General features: G+C 51.0%; 1 protein-coding gene across 2 annotated transcripts in view; it reads left to right on the top strand.

The window, feature by feature from the left end:
• TMEM240 (transmembrane protein 240) overlaps window positions 1-10,870 on the top strand; it is a 28,664-nt gene extending 17,794 nt beyond the window's left edge. For both annotated transcript variants that reach the window (XM_084651781.1, XM_084651782.1), the window contains exons 4-5: window positions 3,520-3,728; window positions 10,482-10,870. In XM_084651781.1, the coding sequence (XP_084507907.1) occupies window positions 3,520-3,728; window positions 10,482-10,630 (358 nt within the window). In that variant the 3' untranslated portion in view covers window positions 10,631-10,870. The remainder of the gene's footprint in view (window positions 1-3,519; window positions 3,729-10,481) is intronic.
• The last annotated feature ends 2,159 nt before the right edge of the window (window positions 10,871-13,029 follow it).

Below are 13,029 nucleotides of genomic sequence, written 5' to 3'. Positions count from 1 at the left end.
AAGCTGAGCTCAGTGCTCCATGAGCTAATCCAGCCCCTGCCACGGGTATAGTGACCCCCAACAGCCATTAGTCTTATGTTTGCCCAGAAAGGAGCCTCCTTGACGAGGGAGACCCCCGACCCGTCACACGTCCTCACTCCCCAGCGTTGGCAGCCTTTGGGGGTTGCCCTTGTGCCCAGCGAGGGAGATTCCCGCGCTGCGTTGGTGGGGCCGGAATGAAAAGCTGAGGAAAAAGATGCTTGCAAGCCGGACATGTAAGCCGGGCCTGTTGCTTGGAAGGCACAGTCACCTTGAGAGTTCCTGCTAGCTGGGGCGGCCTCTTTCCCCGGCTGCGTCTGGGCCCCCTCTCAGCACCAGGGAGTCCTTGAAAGGAGGTGGCAGCTTTGATCAGCGGCGGGGGGGTGGTAACTGGACTGCTCATTGCCTCTCACCCCGAGAAGAGCTCAGGAGCTGCTCCCTGGGGTCGGACCTGGGAACAGACGGGCCCCCGGCGGTACCCCTGCTCTGTGGGGCCCTGGCGCCATTCCCCGGGGGCTGCTGGCGGGTTGGCCCCCCGTTCAGCGATTGCTGAGCTGACGGCTGTTTTCAGAAGGTTCCTCTGAGACGCGGTTTGTTTGTGTAAATATTTGGACGTTTCTCAGGCGTGATTATGCAGCAGCCTGCTCTCCTCATGCATATTCAGAGGCCTCCAGCGACTGATTTCCCCCAGGGATATTGGCTCGAGGCTGGGGTGACGGGCCCCAAGGGAGGGCAGTGGGTCTGATGCTGGTGGGGGTGGGTCGAGGAGCAGGTGTCTGTGCCCCTGCATCCCTGCTCCGCTGCTGTGCCCTGCGCTGGCAGCCCTGGCTGGGCGGCAGTGACCAGGATTCTGCAGTGGTCGGCTGCAGGCTGCTGCGACGCTGATGGGCACTTGGTGGTGGTTACCAAGCACTCTTCCCAGCCACTGACTGGCTTTGCGGGACTCCCTGGCTGTCAGCAGCAGCGACAGCCCATGCCAGAGCAGTCCCCTCCCCGGGAGGAAATTGAGCAACATTGGGGGAATCTAGAGCTCCCCAGGCCCCCTGTCTGCATGTCTCTTGTCTTCCCATAGCTCATCCCTGGCTGCCCTGCTGCTTCTTCTCTCCAGTCCCTGCCCCAGTTTCCTGGATGTAACTCTCCTGAGCCTCTGGGCTCCTTAGTCTTTCAGCAAGTTCATGTTCTAGTCTTTCTTTCATGGGGCCAGGCTGTAGCATATGGGGATCCCACGGCACCCACCAACCAAACCCAAGCATGCCTGTGCTTGCTCTGGAGCAGCAGAGAGAGCCAGGAATGGGGGAGCCCCTCATGGGGTAGGGCAGGAGGAGGGGATGCGGGCGAGTGGCGCCTCAAGGCAGGTAGAGCGCTCTGTGGCTTGGAGAGCACAATTCTGGAAGGTGCTGCTGCCTGGGGTTGGGGGTGGGGTGGATCTGGGGGCCTGGAGCCAGCCCTCGCTCGAGGGAGCGGCACTGTGCTTCCTGTCTCACCGGCTCTGATACAGAAGCATCCCTGCTGGCTCGGCTGCCTGGGCTCTTGTTGGCTGGAGCCTGGGCCAGTCCCCTTGGCTGTGGGGGTCTGGAGGCTCTGGCTGGAGCCTTCTGCTCAGCTGAGTGGGGACTTGGCGCTATTGCCATCTGATGGGTTGGCATGGGGTGAGATGAGTGTGCTGGGTCTCGGGCCAGCTCCCAGGGCTCCATGTCCCAGAAAACAGCTCTCCAGCTGGAGCCAACCGGCCTGTGGGCAACCTCTGTGCAGATGGGCTGTTGGGACGAGGTATCTTGAGAGGTCCCACATTTCATGGCCTGGGCAGGTTGGGAGACTATGAAAAGTTTTTCCGTGCTGCGCTGCAGGAAGTGGCTTAGCTGGACTCTGAGCCTTCGCCGTGGGCCAGTGCTGGGGCAGGGTGCTCCCGGCTGGCCAGTTCTAGGCTGGTGTGACAATCTGAGAACTCTTTCTATTCTGTTTGACGCTGGGTGTATCTGTCAGACTGCACACTCCATTTTCAGTGTGGGGCTTGTCTGCCTTCTCTGGTGTCGTTTTACCTCCATGTTGGACTAAAAGCCCAAGGGGTAGTGACATAGCGCTAACAGCAGAGAGTCGTTAAACTGTCATGGTCCTCTGTTCACATGGAAGCCTGCTTGGAGAAAGAATTGGCTACCCTACCACCCAGAAGAACCGGTCTGCCCAGGTGTGCCGGTAGCTAAGCAATGGGTCACCTGGTGGGGGAGCTTCGATCACCTGATGAGGCTGATCCGGGTGGGGGTGGGGGTGTCACCTGATAACGGGACCTGGAAATTATTAAAGAAAGGGTTTCTCACTGGCCCTTTGAGAGAGAAGGTTGTGCCCAGGAAGCGTGCCAGAGAGGCCAGCGAAAGAAACCGTGCTGGAGTCTGCCCAGACCAACTGGTGCTTAAGAGCATGCTGGTACAGCGTGGTGGGACCCAAACCCTCTTGAGTGTCCATCAGGGGAAGAGAGACACGGTGGGTGAGGGAATATCTTTTATTGACTCTCTGCTGGTGAGAGAGACAAGCTTTCAAGCTACCCAGGGCTGTGACAGCTGGTCCAAGAACTGTCAGATCTGTGTCCCTGCAAGAGGAGGTCTAGTGCTTTAACTGTACAGGGGTGTGTGTGTGTGTGTGTGGATAAGGCCCAAGTGTTCAAAAATCACAAATCAGACTCCAAACACAAATCGTGAGATTGGCTTAAAAATCATGAGATTAAAAAAAACCAACAACCCTCCAACAACAACCCAGTAAAAATTCTAGTCTTTTTTTTCTTTGCCTTCAAGTGTCCTGAGCCTCTAGGATGGACTCAGGTCACGTTTTCAAGTTTTCCCTGGAGCCACAGTGGCTAGCAATGTACTTTTAAAAAAATACCTGAAAGCTGAGATTCTCCCGTCATGGTTTGACTCAGAACTGGGCCTCTAAGGAAACCACCAAATTTTGTGAGCTCTGCAATAAAATCATTTGCATCGCCTAGGATTTTCTATCGCACCCATCAGCATGATGTCTGTACCGTGGTGGTGCGTTTGTGCATCCAGCACTACATGAATAAACTGCGCTGAAGTTAGTGTGGACAGGGTCAACATGGCATAATAAGGTGCATCTCTACTGCCAGGAATAAAGGTGCATTGGTTGCCCGTTTAGCCTATTATAAGGATTTCCATCTTCCAAAACTGACTACTCAATTTCACGCCAACCTAATGAGAGAGTTAGGGAAACTGAGGCATGTGGGTGGGGGAGTGACTTGCCCAGGAGCCGTTCAGTCTCAGAATGGGAACATGAGTTCCTGATTCCCTGCACTCACGCTACTGGACCCCCTTCCCTAAAATCCTGCCTCCGGTGACATTAAAAATAAACGCTGTGAAAACACTTCTGTTCCCACTACAGCGGCAAACAAAAAGCACTTGACTTGCCCCCTGCACCATAGGGGCTGATGAATGGAGCTTGTTTTCTACTGTCATCTGCTGATGCTTCTCCCTTTTATGTTCCCCCCTGCAACAGGCATCATGTACATTACGTTATTCCATACGACGGGGATCAATCGGTGGTGGATTCCTCGGAGAATTACTTTGTGACTGACAATGTAACCAAGCAGGAGATTGATCTGATGCTGGGACTTTTGCTGGGCTTTTGTATAAGCTGGTTTCTGGTGTGGATGGATGGAGTTCTCCATTATGCTGTGCGAGCCTGGAGAACAAGCCGACGGTATGGTAAGTGCCTCCCTGCCAGCTCCCCACCCCTGCTGGAGTCTTTTGGCTCATCAAAGGAAGTTTGAATTGTTGTTGTTCGGGGCTTGCGGGGTTTTAATATTCTTTTCAGAGGGTTTGTATGTTTTTGACTAATTTGTCAGAGGCTTGTTTGGCTGAATTTCAGCTCTCTACATTAAAAAGTGAACTTTACCTGTAAATATTTACATGAAAATCCATGGTACCATGAGGGGGGATTTGCTGGAAATTGATATTTACTCGTGAACACAAGATTGAGCAAAGAAGTGTTTGCTGGAGAATGAAATGTATATGGAAAGTCCTATTGTTTGCATGTGTAAATTTGTTGTATGCAGTGGTATAGCCATGTGGGTCACAGGATCTCAGAGATTCAAGATGGGGGATGTAATATCTTTTATTGGACCGACTTCTGTTGGTGAAAGAGACGAGCTTTTGAGCTTACACTGAGCTTTTCCTGTCTCTTTCACCAACAGAAGTCGGTCCAATAAAAGATATCCCCTCCCCCACCTTGGCTGGGTAAATTTGTGGCATTCTGGGAATTGGATAGAAAGATGAAACGTGTGTAAACATTTCTGTGTATATATTTACAGCGAGGCATCAACTTGCAGTGGCAAGTTGATGTTGGCAGCAGGGGGAAATTAAATGTCCATGTATACTGGTGGTGATGCGATGAAATTCTCTCTCACACATCCCTCCTCTGGTCTTGATCAGCATTGTTCCAGATGTGGTCATTTGTGCTGTGCATGCTGGGGAATCTCCACTTGGCAATGGCAGCAGTCAGGAGGGACTGGATGGGCTGAGAGCAGGAGCAATAGGAACATAGGAGTTACCACACTGCATCAAACCTGTGGCCTATCAAATCCAGCAACCTGGCAGCGGCCAGCCACAGATGTGTAGAGGGAAGGTTCAAGACACTCTTTCTCTAGTCCCATGGTTTCCCAGCACAGGCTTTCCCTGGTATTGTGACTGGAAAAGAAACCGAGAAAACAGCATTACAATAACAAAAGGCGACTTATTTCAGAGTGGTAGCCGTGTTAGTCTGTATCACCAAAAACAGTGAGGAGTCCTTGTGGCACCTTAGAAACCAACAAATTTATTTGGGCATAAGCTTTCGTGGGCTAGAACCCACTTCATCAGATGCATGGAGTGGAAAATACAGTAGCAGGTATAAATACAACGACTTGAAATCCTATCGTCTAATCAGTGTCTGTGTAAATTACACTCTCTAAATGCCAGTTGAGGTCTGTTAAATTACAATTTGCTTTTTTTAAAAGAAAGCTTTATGCGCAAACCTATAAAAAAATTCTAATTAGGGAAACTGTCTGCCTCTTTCTAAAAACTTCCATCAGAATGATATTAATTTCTCATTAGAGCTTCCAAATCCCCAGCAACCTGCCCAAGCAATTTCTGAATTGGGCTGTCTCTTAAGACTTCTGTGCTGTCTGTTCTGAAGTGGAAGGCTCATTTTCAGAGGGGTCCTGCAAGATCTAAGGTATACAGCTAATGATGGGGCCGTACTGCCGCCCTCTAGCCATCCCACCCGCGGCCATCATATCGTCAGATCTCATGAGCTAAGCAGGGCTGAGACAGGTTAGCATGTGGATGGGAGGAGAGAGAGAGAGACAGCTGGAGCATCACAGTCTTTGAGAGCTGATTTCTTTAGTTATGTGTCGGGTTGAAGTATAAATAACTGGGTGGAATCTTTAACTCCTTGTAAACAGGGTCTTCATAGACAACTGTTAGTAACTTAAAGGGGGAAAGGGCCCATCTATCTCTTTGATCTAGCCAGTTTTTCTTTCATTCCTTCTTTTTGCTTTTCTGTGTACACATGCCCTATAAACTTTAGAGGGGGTTAAGTAGCCAGTGATTCATTAGGGCAGTAAATTGCACTGTCTACTCCTCTAGGCCTCCCAGGCCAGAGATGTGATGTTCAGGAGAAAATAGGACCCCGCTGGGAAAAATAAATACCTTCCCTTCAAACCGCCCATCACTAGAGGCAGTGACGTGGAGCTGGGATGCGTCAGGGGAGCCAGCCCATGGTGTCCAGCTAGGGTGACCAGAGGTCCCGATTTCATAGGGACAGTCCCGATATTTGGGGCTTTGTCTTGTATAGGCTCCTATTACCCCCCCGGCCCTGTCCCGATTTTTCACACTTGCTGTCTGGTCACCCTGCGTCCAGCGCTTTGGGCACTCCTGGGTAAAAGCTGCAGAGGGGGCCCCAGCAGTTTGTCACTTGGCCGGATGTGCAGAGTGCAGCTGTCATGCTGGCAATAGGGAGGGCAGCTCTTGAATGCAGAGGTAGCCTGTGCTCTATTGTGGGGGAGGGTGAGTGCCCCCCACAGGGCGTCTGGTGAATCAGCATTTGTGCATGCTCCCAGGCTTAGCTCTGTGTGTCGGTGTGTCTCTGTGCAGCCGGGCGGGTGTGCCTGTGGTTCGGTACGCGTGCGGGTGTGTCTAGGCATGTCCACGTGAGCACACACGCAAGTGACGGTGGGGCTGTGAGTGAGCTTGGGGTGGCTGTGTGTGTTTGGGCGTGCGTGCGTGTGCACACAGGCAGACAGCTGTTTGTGCGCGGGCGTGTTTCCATGTGAACCTGCCTGGCCTGTTTCAGGGGTGGTTTGTGCGGGGGCAGCTGGGGAGCACACCGGCCTGGCTGTCCCACTGAGCTTGAGCTGAGTGAGGTCAGCTACTCTGGAAAGTGCTCGGGGACCAAAGCAGAGCCAAAACCCAACAACAAAAGAATGACACCCCCGCAGCAAAGAGGAGCCCTCCAAACTTCTGGAAGCAGAATAACAGCTCCCCTGGCAAAGGCTTGGGGAAGAAGGCAGGAGCCCTGCTCAGTGGATTGCCCCCCTGAACAAACTGCACATGGCTCGTCTCCAAGAATGCACCCCTTTAGTCTGGGGTGTCCCACTGGAAGTGACTTGGCTTGGGGCCTCCTGTAATCTGGCCCTGACGCCTTGCAGGGAGTCAGGCAAAGCTGCGACCTGCCCCAGTGCAGCCAATCCCTGGCTTCCCAGCAGGGCAGAGAGTCTCCCCTGGGAGTTTGCAGGGGTGCAGCTAGATGGGACTCTCAAAGCCCCAGAAGGGCTTAGAATAAAACCTGGGATGGATTCTCTGAGCCAGATCCATCACTGTTCATCAGCTGAGGGGGCTGGTGGGGATCCTCGCACAGCAGCAGCCCCACTTCCATGGCCCCAGGGGGTGCTGTGTAAGGATTCTGAAAAGTCACCCCACTTCCCTCTGGGCTGCCCAGGCCCCATCCGCTCTGCCTTCATCGGCCCATCCTGGAATCCCGCTGTGCCCAGAGGTGTTCCAGGGGTACTAGCAAGGGAAGGAGTTGACCTCTGCCCTGCACTCCTTTGTGCTAGCGTAGGGGATGCAAAAGGGCAGCGTTGAATTGGGCCCTGTGGGGGCAGCTTGTCCTTCGGCTGTTCCAGAGTCCTCACTGGGAACCGGGAAGGGCTGTGTCCAGAGTGTGTCACGTCTCGGCCAGGCAGTGCATGCGTTTGTCTCAGTTTATCCTACCTTGGAACAGCATCTCTGACTCTGAGCATTCAACAGAAAAATCACAAGTCAGGCCCCTGCAGTCATGAGATTTTCTAAAACATCTACCTGAGATTTCTGAGCCTTTAGGGGTCCCGTTTTCAAGCTCTTTTCTGTAACCAGGGAAGTGAAAAACTTCCCCTTTCAAACAAAAGGAAAGAGAGCTGAGATTGTCACCTGACTCCAGCCGCTGGGGCTTTAAGAAAATTACCAAATAGCATGAGACTCAGCAACGCCTAAGGCTGCACACGTCGGGTGGACAGTGTTTTTAGTCCTACCTGCCTTTTTCTGTTGGGAGCTCAGTCGAATGGAGTGTGGAGAGGGGCAGTTCTCTCTCTGTTCACTTTGCTCTCCTGGGAGGTTACAGACGAAGTTGGTTCTTCAGAGAAAGGCAGGCTGCCTTTCATAGCAGGCACCTTCACTGGGAACCCCGCATGGGGACTGGCTCCACTTGGAATAATGAAGCAGCTCCATTGCTGAGAATTCTTAGCCATTGCTGGACTGGGGTTCTGTCACTGGCACGCCGGGGGTTACAGAAAAATGGCCCAATAAAAGCAAACTAAAAATGAAATAAAGTGGCTGTAGCAGAGCAGGAAATGAAATGAACCCCGTGTTTGAATCGTAGAATCATAGAATATCAGGGTTGGAAGGAACCTCAGGAGGTCATCTAGTCCACCCCCCTGCTCAAAAGCAGGACCTATACCCAATGAAATCATCCCAGCCAGGGCTTTGTCAAGCCTGACCTTCAAAACTTCTAAGGAAGGAGATTCCACCACCTCCCTAGGCAACGCATTCCAGTGTTTCACCACCCTCCTAGTGAAAAAGGTTTTCCTAATAGCCAGTGTGCAAGGACACACTGAGGTCTGAACATCTCCAGCTGCTGTTGTGTGGTGCTTTCCGGCTTCACCGCATTTTGCCAACTGATTAGTCCACTCGTGAGCCAAGAGTAATTATTACCATGAGCCGCATTTTACAGAGGGGAAACTGGGGCACAAAGCAACTAAATGACCTGCCCAAAGAGGGGGAGAGGCTGAGATTAGAACTGTTGTATTAATTTAGATGCAATGTATGGCCCCTTAAGTGTGAAAGGTGTTAACAGGACCCTGTTGCCATCCAGCATCAACAGCTTTGAACGAGGGTCAGTGTTTGCTGTACAGAGTCCTCAGCCTGCTTAGTACCATGGCATACCCACCACTTAAAAGCCTTGTATTAAAGGTCCAGAATAAGAAGGAAACCGAGTTAAAGCCTTTGAAATGTAAAGCATCATGTTCGGCTTTCGTTTTAATAGCATTCCGGGTTCCCTTTGCGGTTGGCTGGAGAGCATTTTTAGAAGGAAAAGACCTCCTGTCTGGCAGCCTGTGAGCTGGTTTCCGAGATGGTGCGATCTGTCCTTTTTAGGGAAAAGATGAGTTCGCTGAGATGGGCTGGAGCTGGTTTTGGTTAAAGACCAATCCTATTTCCTAGAATCATGCCTCCCCGTCTTTCCAGACGACCATACCCCTTTCAGGAGTCTGATTTGTCCTGGGTACCCCCAAGTTTCACCTCACTTCATAACTACTTGCTTACAAAATCAGAGCTAGAAATGCAAAAGTGGCACAGCCTCGCTGTTACTGAAAAATGGTTTACTTTCTCATTTTCACCATAGAATGATAAAATACAGCGATTGGAATATGAATATTGTACTTCCATTTCAGTGTATAGGTTACAGAGCACTATGAACAAGTCCTTGTCTGTAGGAAATTTTAGTCTGTACTGACTTCACTACTGCTTTTTATGGAGCCTGTTGTAAAACTAGGCAAATACCTAGGTGAGTTGATGTACCCCCTGGAAGACCTCTGTGTATCCCCAGGCGTACGTGTGTACACACACACACACACACACACACACACACTTCCGCTCCTGGCTTTCAAATTTCATTTAAAAGAAAAAAGGTCTAGCTTTACAATTGTGAAGAAAACACGTCCTAAGGGTAAATTGTTTGTGGGTTGTCTTCCTGAGTTTGCAAACTGCCTGAAACTGCTGCTTTGAAAAGTATAAACTATCCCATTCCTCTCAATGGCTGTTGACTCTGAACCCTACAGCTGATAGTTTAAATGTCAAGAGAGTTCAACTATTTCACTGATGAGTGATTTTAGCAGAACTCTTCAGCTAATAGTCCATCTCCCACACTCCATGACTGCCTTTGACACTGACCCAAAGAGGGAAGTCAATATCAAAATGAATACAGGGGCCACGGTGCTGATTGCATCCTTTAATACCTTTAAAGACCCACTGCTGCAGAATTTTTCATTGTGGCCGCAGGGACCTTGCTCCAGAACGTAGGACCAGCATGGTATGGGGTCCTCCGAGCAGTGCAGTCTCCTTGCTTTAAAACAATACTTCTTGTTTTGTTTATATAGTCCCTGCTATCCACGGATCTGAGAGCACTTGTGGACAAATCTTTCCCCCCACCGTACCCAAAGAGGGTACAGGGTTTGGGGAGACTCCTGAGGGGTTACACATGTGACATGGGGGGGCTCAGGAGAGCAGGGCAGAGGTGGGCTGGGACTGCCCCACTGGAGATGGCCAGTGCTCACCTGTGATACACCTTTACTCCCTCTTGTAAAAAGAAAAGGAGGACTTGTGGCACCTTAGAGACTAACCAATTTATTTGAGCATAAGCTTTCGTGAGCTATAGCTCACTTCATCGAAAGCTTATGCTCAAATAAATTGGTTCGTCTCTAAGGTGCCACAAGTCCTCCTTTTCTTTTTGCTAATACAGACTGACACGGCTGTTACTCTGAAACTCCCTCTTGTGATACAAGTCGCTAATACTAGCCTCAGCTTTCAGATGGAGAAACTGAGGCATGGGGAGAGAGGACGCGACTTGCTGCCAGGCCACACAATGGGTCAGATGCTGAGTCGGGACTAGAACTCAAGGGCCAGCTTCTCTTATCCCTAAATACACTCCCCTGCTTTCTGATGTGCTGTCCCCTAGTTACGCAGCATGTCTCACACACTGTTGCCATCTTGGCCAACATGCTGGGGGGCCTGACCCCGAGACCTCCCGAACTAAAAGCATCATCTGCTGTCACCTGAGCCAAAGCTCTCCAGCTGAGGCTGTCACCGGCTCCGGGGATGACCCGCCCTGACCAATGGCTTACGGCCCGTTCAGCCACTAACCACTTCTTTCTCTTTTCTTTCCCCTGCCAGACAATTCTTGGTCTTGGATTCCGAAATTTTGTAACTTGAAGGAGTTCAGGAAACGTCATCACAGGCAGCACGAGGAGGCCACCGGGAACATGGTGCACATCAAGCAGAAGCTGTACCACAACGGACATCCCAGCCCCCGACACCTCTGAGAAACGCCTTCCCCTCCAGAGGCTGCAAAGCCATTTTAGAACTGGGCTTCTAGGGGAGCGTCTGTGAGTTCACTCCTCCATGGAAGACAGTGGAGGACACCATTTTATTTACCTAGGCGGGGTGATTCTGAGGCACGCCGCGAATGCACAACTAAGCCAGTTCTGGCTGCAAGGCAGCCAAGACATTGCACTGTGTTCATCGTTTTATTGTCAGACTTCTGTAGATATGTAAAAAAAAAAAAAAAAGGGGGGGGGGGAGGGGGAAAGATTTGCATTATACTTCCAAATCCCCGTCCCCACTGTTTGAAGTTCTCCTGCACCTTCAGTGTACCTCTTTTGGAATCTGCTCTCCTAGGGATCTGCTCTCAGAAGACATTAACGATGATCAGTCGAGAGCTAGAAGGCCTTTCAAATTGTTTTGCTCCATGATGTTTCCTTTCTTAGGATGATTCATGCCGCCGCAGGTTTGGATGGGGGCTCGTGCTGGCGCGTTTCCAAGGTGCAGTGTCCCTTTTTCTTTTGGCTTTTAGTTGTTTATTTTTTGCGGTCAATGAAGTTCTAGACAAACACAAATGAATTGTTCTTCCTGTTGGTCTACAGCGAACCCTGCCTTAAGCAAAGGCCCCCTAGGAAGCTGCAAAGAAATCACCCACCAACCAATGGGATTTTAGCATTTTAAGAGGGCTGATCCTGCTCCACCTTGCACCAGTTTTATGTTGGTGTCACTCCATTGATTTCACTGCTGTCACTCCGTGTTTACACCAGCATGAGAGGAGAATTGGAACCAGGGCCTTGGATGGGGTTGCTCCCAGGGCAAGAGAGGAGAATAAAACTCACGGAGATAAGTGGAGTTACATCCCCCATAAGCAAGGGGAAAAATCAGGCCCACCACTTGCTATATAAATGTTGTCAGTCGTTCACCGCACCCCCGGGAGGAAGTGATGTATCACCCCCATGTGACCAAAGGGGAAACTGAGGCACAGAGAAGGGCTGTGCCAGTGAGTCAGTGGCAGAGGTGGGAGTAGGCCCTGGAGACTCCCCACTCCTACTGTGAGTAAGGGGCGAGGGGCCGGCCCCAAGACCTGAAGGGCGAGTCCTGTATAACACTAATTTCTAATGAGGGCCTGTTGTAGTATTTAGTGGGCTTGAGTTTAAAGGGCAGAGGAAAAAAACGTGTTGAACCGTACCGGGAAAAATGAATGTCCCTTCTGTGAATTCTTGGATTCTGTGTGAACCCGCCTCAGTCTTGATTGCAATGTCTGGGTGGGGGAAAAAAGAAACCAACACACACAAAAACCCCCTTTGTCTTATTTTTAATTGGCTTCCTCTGTCTGCGACCAGTTTAATTTAGAAAACAAAACGCAGACCCAGAGCTTCGATATTTCATAGCACATCTGGCCTTGTAGTCACACCTCCTGTCTGGTTGGAAAATATGTGGCCAGCTGATCCACATCGGTGCTTGTGCGTTTGTCATTTAAGGCTTCCTGGCTGTAGGCACTTGGAAGTGTTTGGTTGAGAGAAGCTCCTTTCCAAGGCAAAGGGTGTTACAGCTGGGGTGGGTGAAATGACTCTTGTGAATTGGGCCTTATGGGCTAAATCCTCAGCTGGTGTAAACTGGCATTGACTTCAGCTGAGGAGCTGGCCCCTTGCCGTCAATAGAGATTGGCTAGCAAGCTGTCTTGGATGATTTAGACACAACAAATCCTGTGTCTGGACAGAGGGTTAGACTAGATGACCCGGGCGGGACTTTCTAACTCTGTGATTCTATGATGCCAATGTACACAGCCCGAGGATCTGCCTTTCATTTTTTTTAATATGTAAAGCAGCCCTGTGGAAGAAAATGAGCTTTACATCAGCCTGCCACAGGGAGCCTGCCACAGCAGTGAGCGGAACTAGGTGATCCCAGGCCAGGCTGCATTAGAACTGTAGTTCTGCTCTGCACTTTGACTTTGTGTTGCTGTTTCACACGTGACGCCACTTACCAATGAAAAGTGCCCAGGGATGGCTCACACTGCGCCAGCCGTGTGCGAGTTTCAGGCCAGGTCCTGCCTCTCGCCCAGAGGAAGCGAAATCCTTCACCATGCATGGGGCTGTGTCCATTTTCCATCTGGCCTCTTTTCCATACACAGACTAGTTTAGTTCCCCCCCCGCCCACCCCACAGCCCTACCTGAGCAACGGCAGGCTGTGGGCGTGATGCCCAAACCTGGCTAAGCCTCACGCCGTGGAAAAGCGCACATCCTCACAGCACAGGGTCTGACCCCCCCCCTCCCGGCCGCTGCAGGCAGCGGCAATACGCAATGAATTTAATGCACTTTGCAACAGGCATATTCAGCAAAAAGCAGCTGGGCCACAGGCACCTCTATGCAAAAAGGTCGGTGCACCCCTTATGCCCGGAGGT

This window comes from Lepidochelys olivacea (genome assembly GCF_965140295.1).
Source record: "Lepidochelys olivacea isolate rLepOli2 genome assembly, chromosome: 18".
Taxonomy (NCBI): Eukaryota; Metazoa; Chordata; order Testudines; family Cheloniidae; genus Lepidochelys; species Lepidochelys olivacea.
Note: the sequence above shows the minus strand (reverse complement) of the source record. Positions and strands in the feature narration are given on the sequence as shown.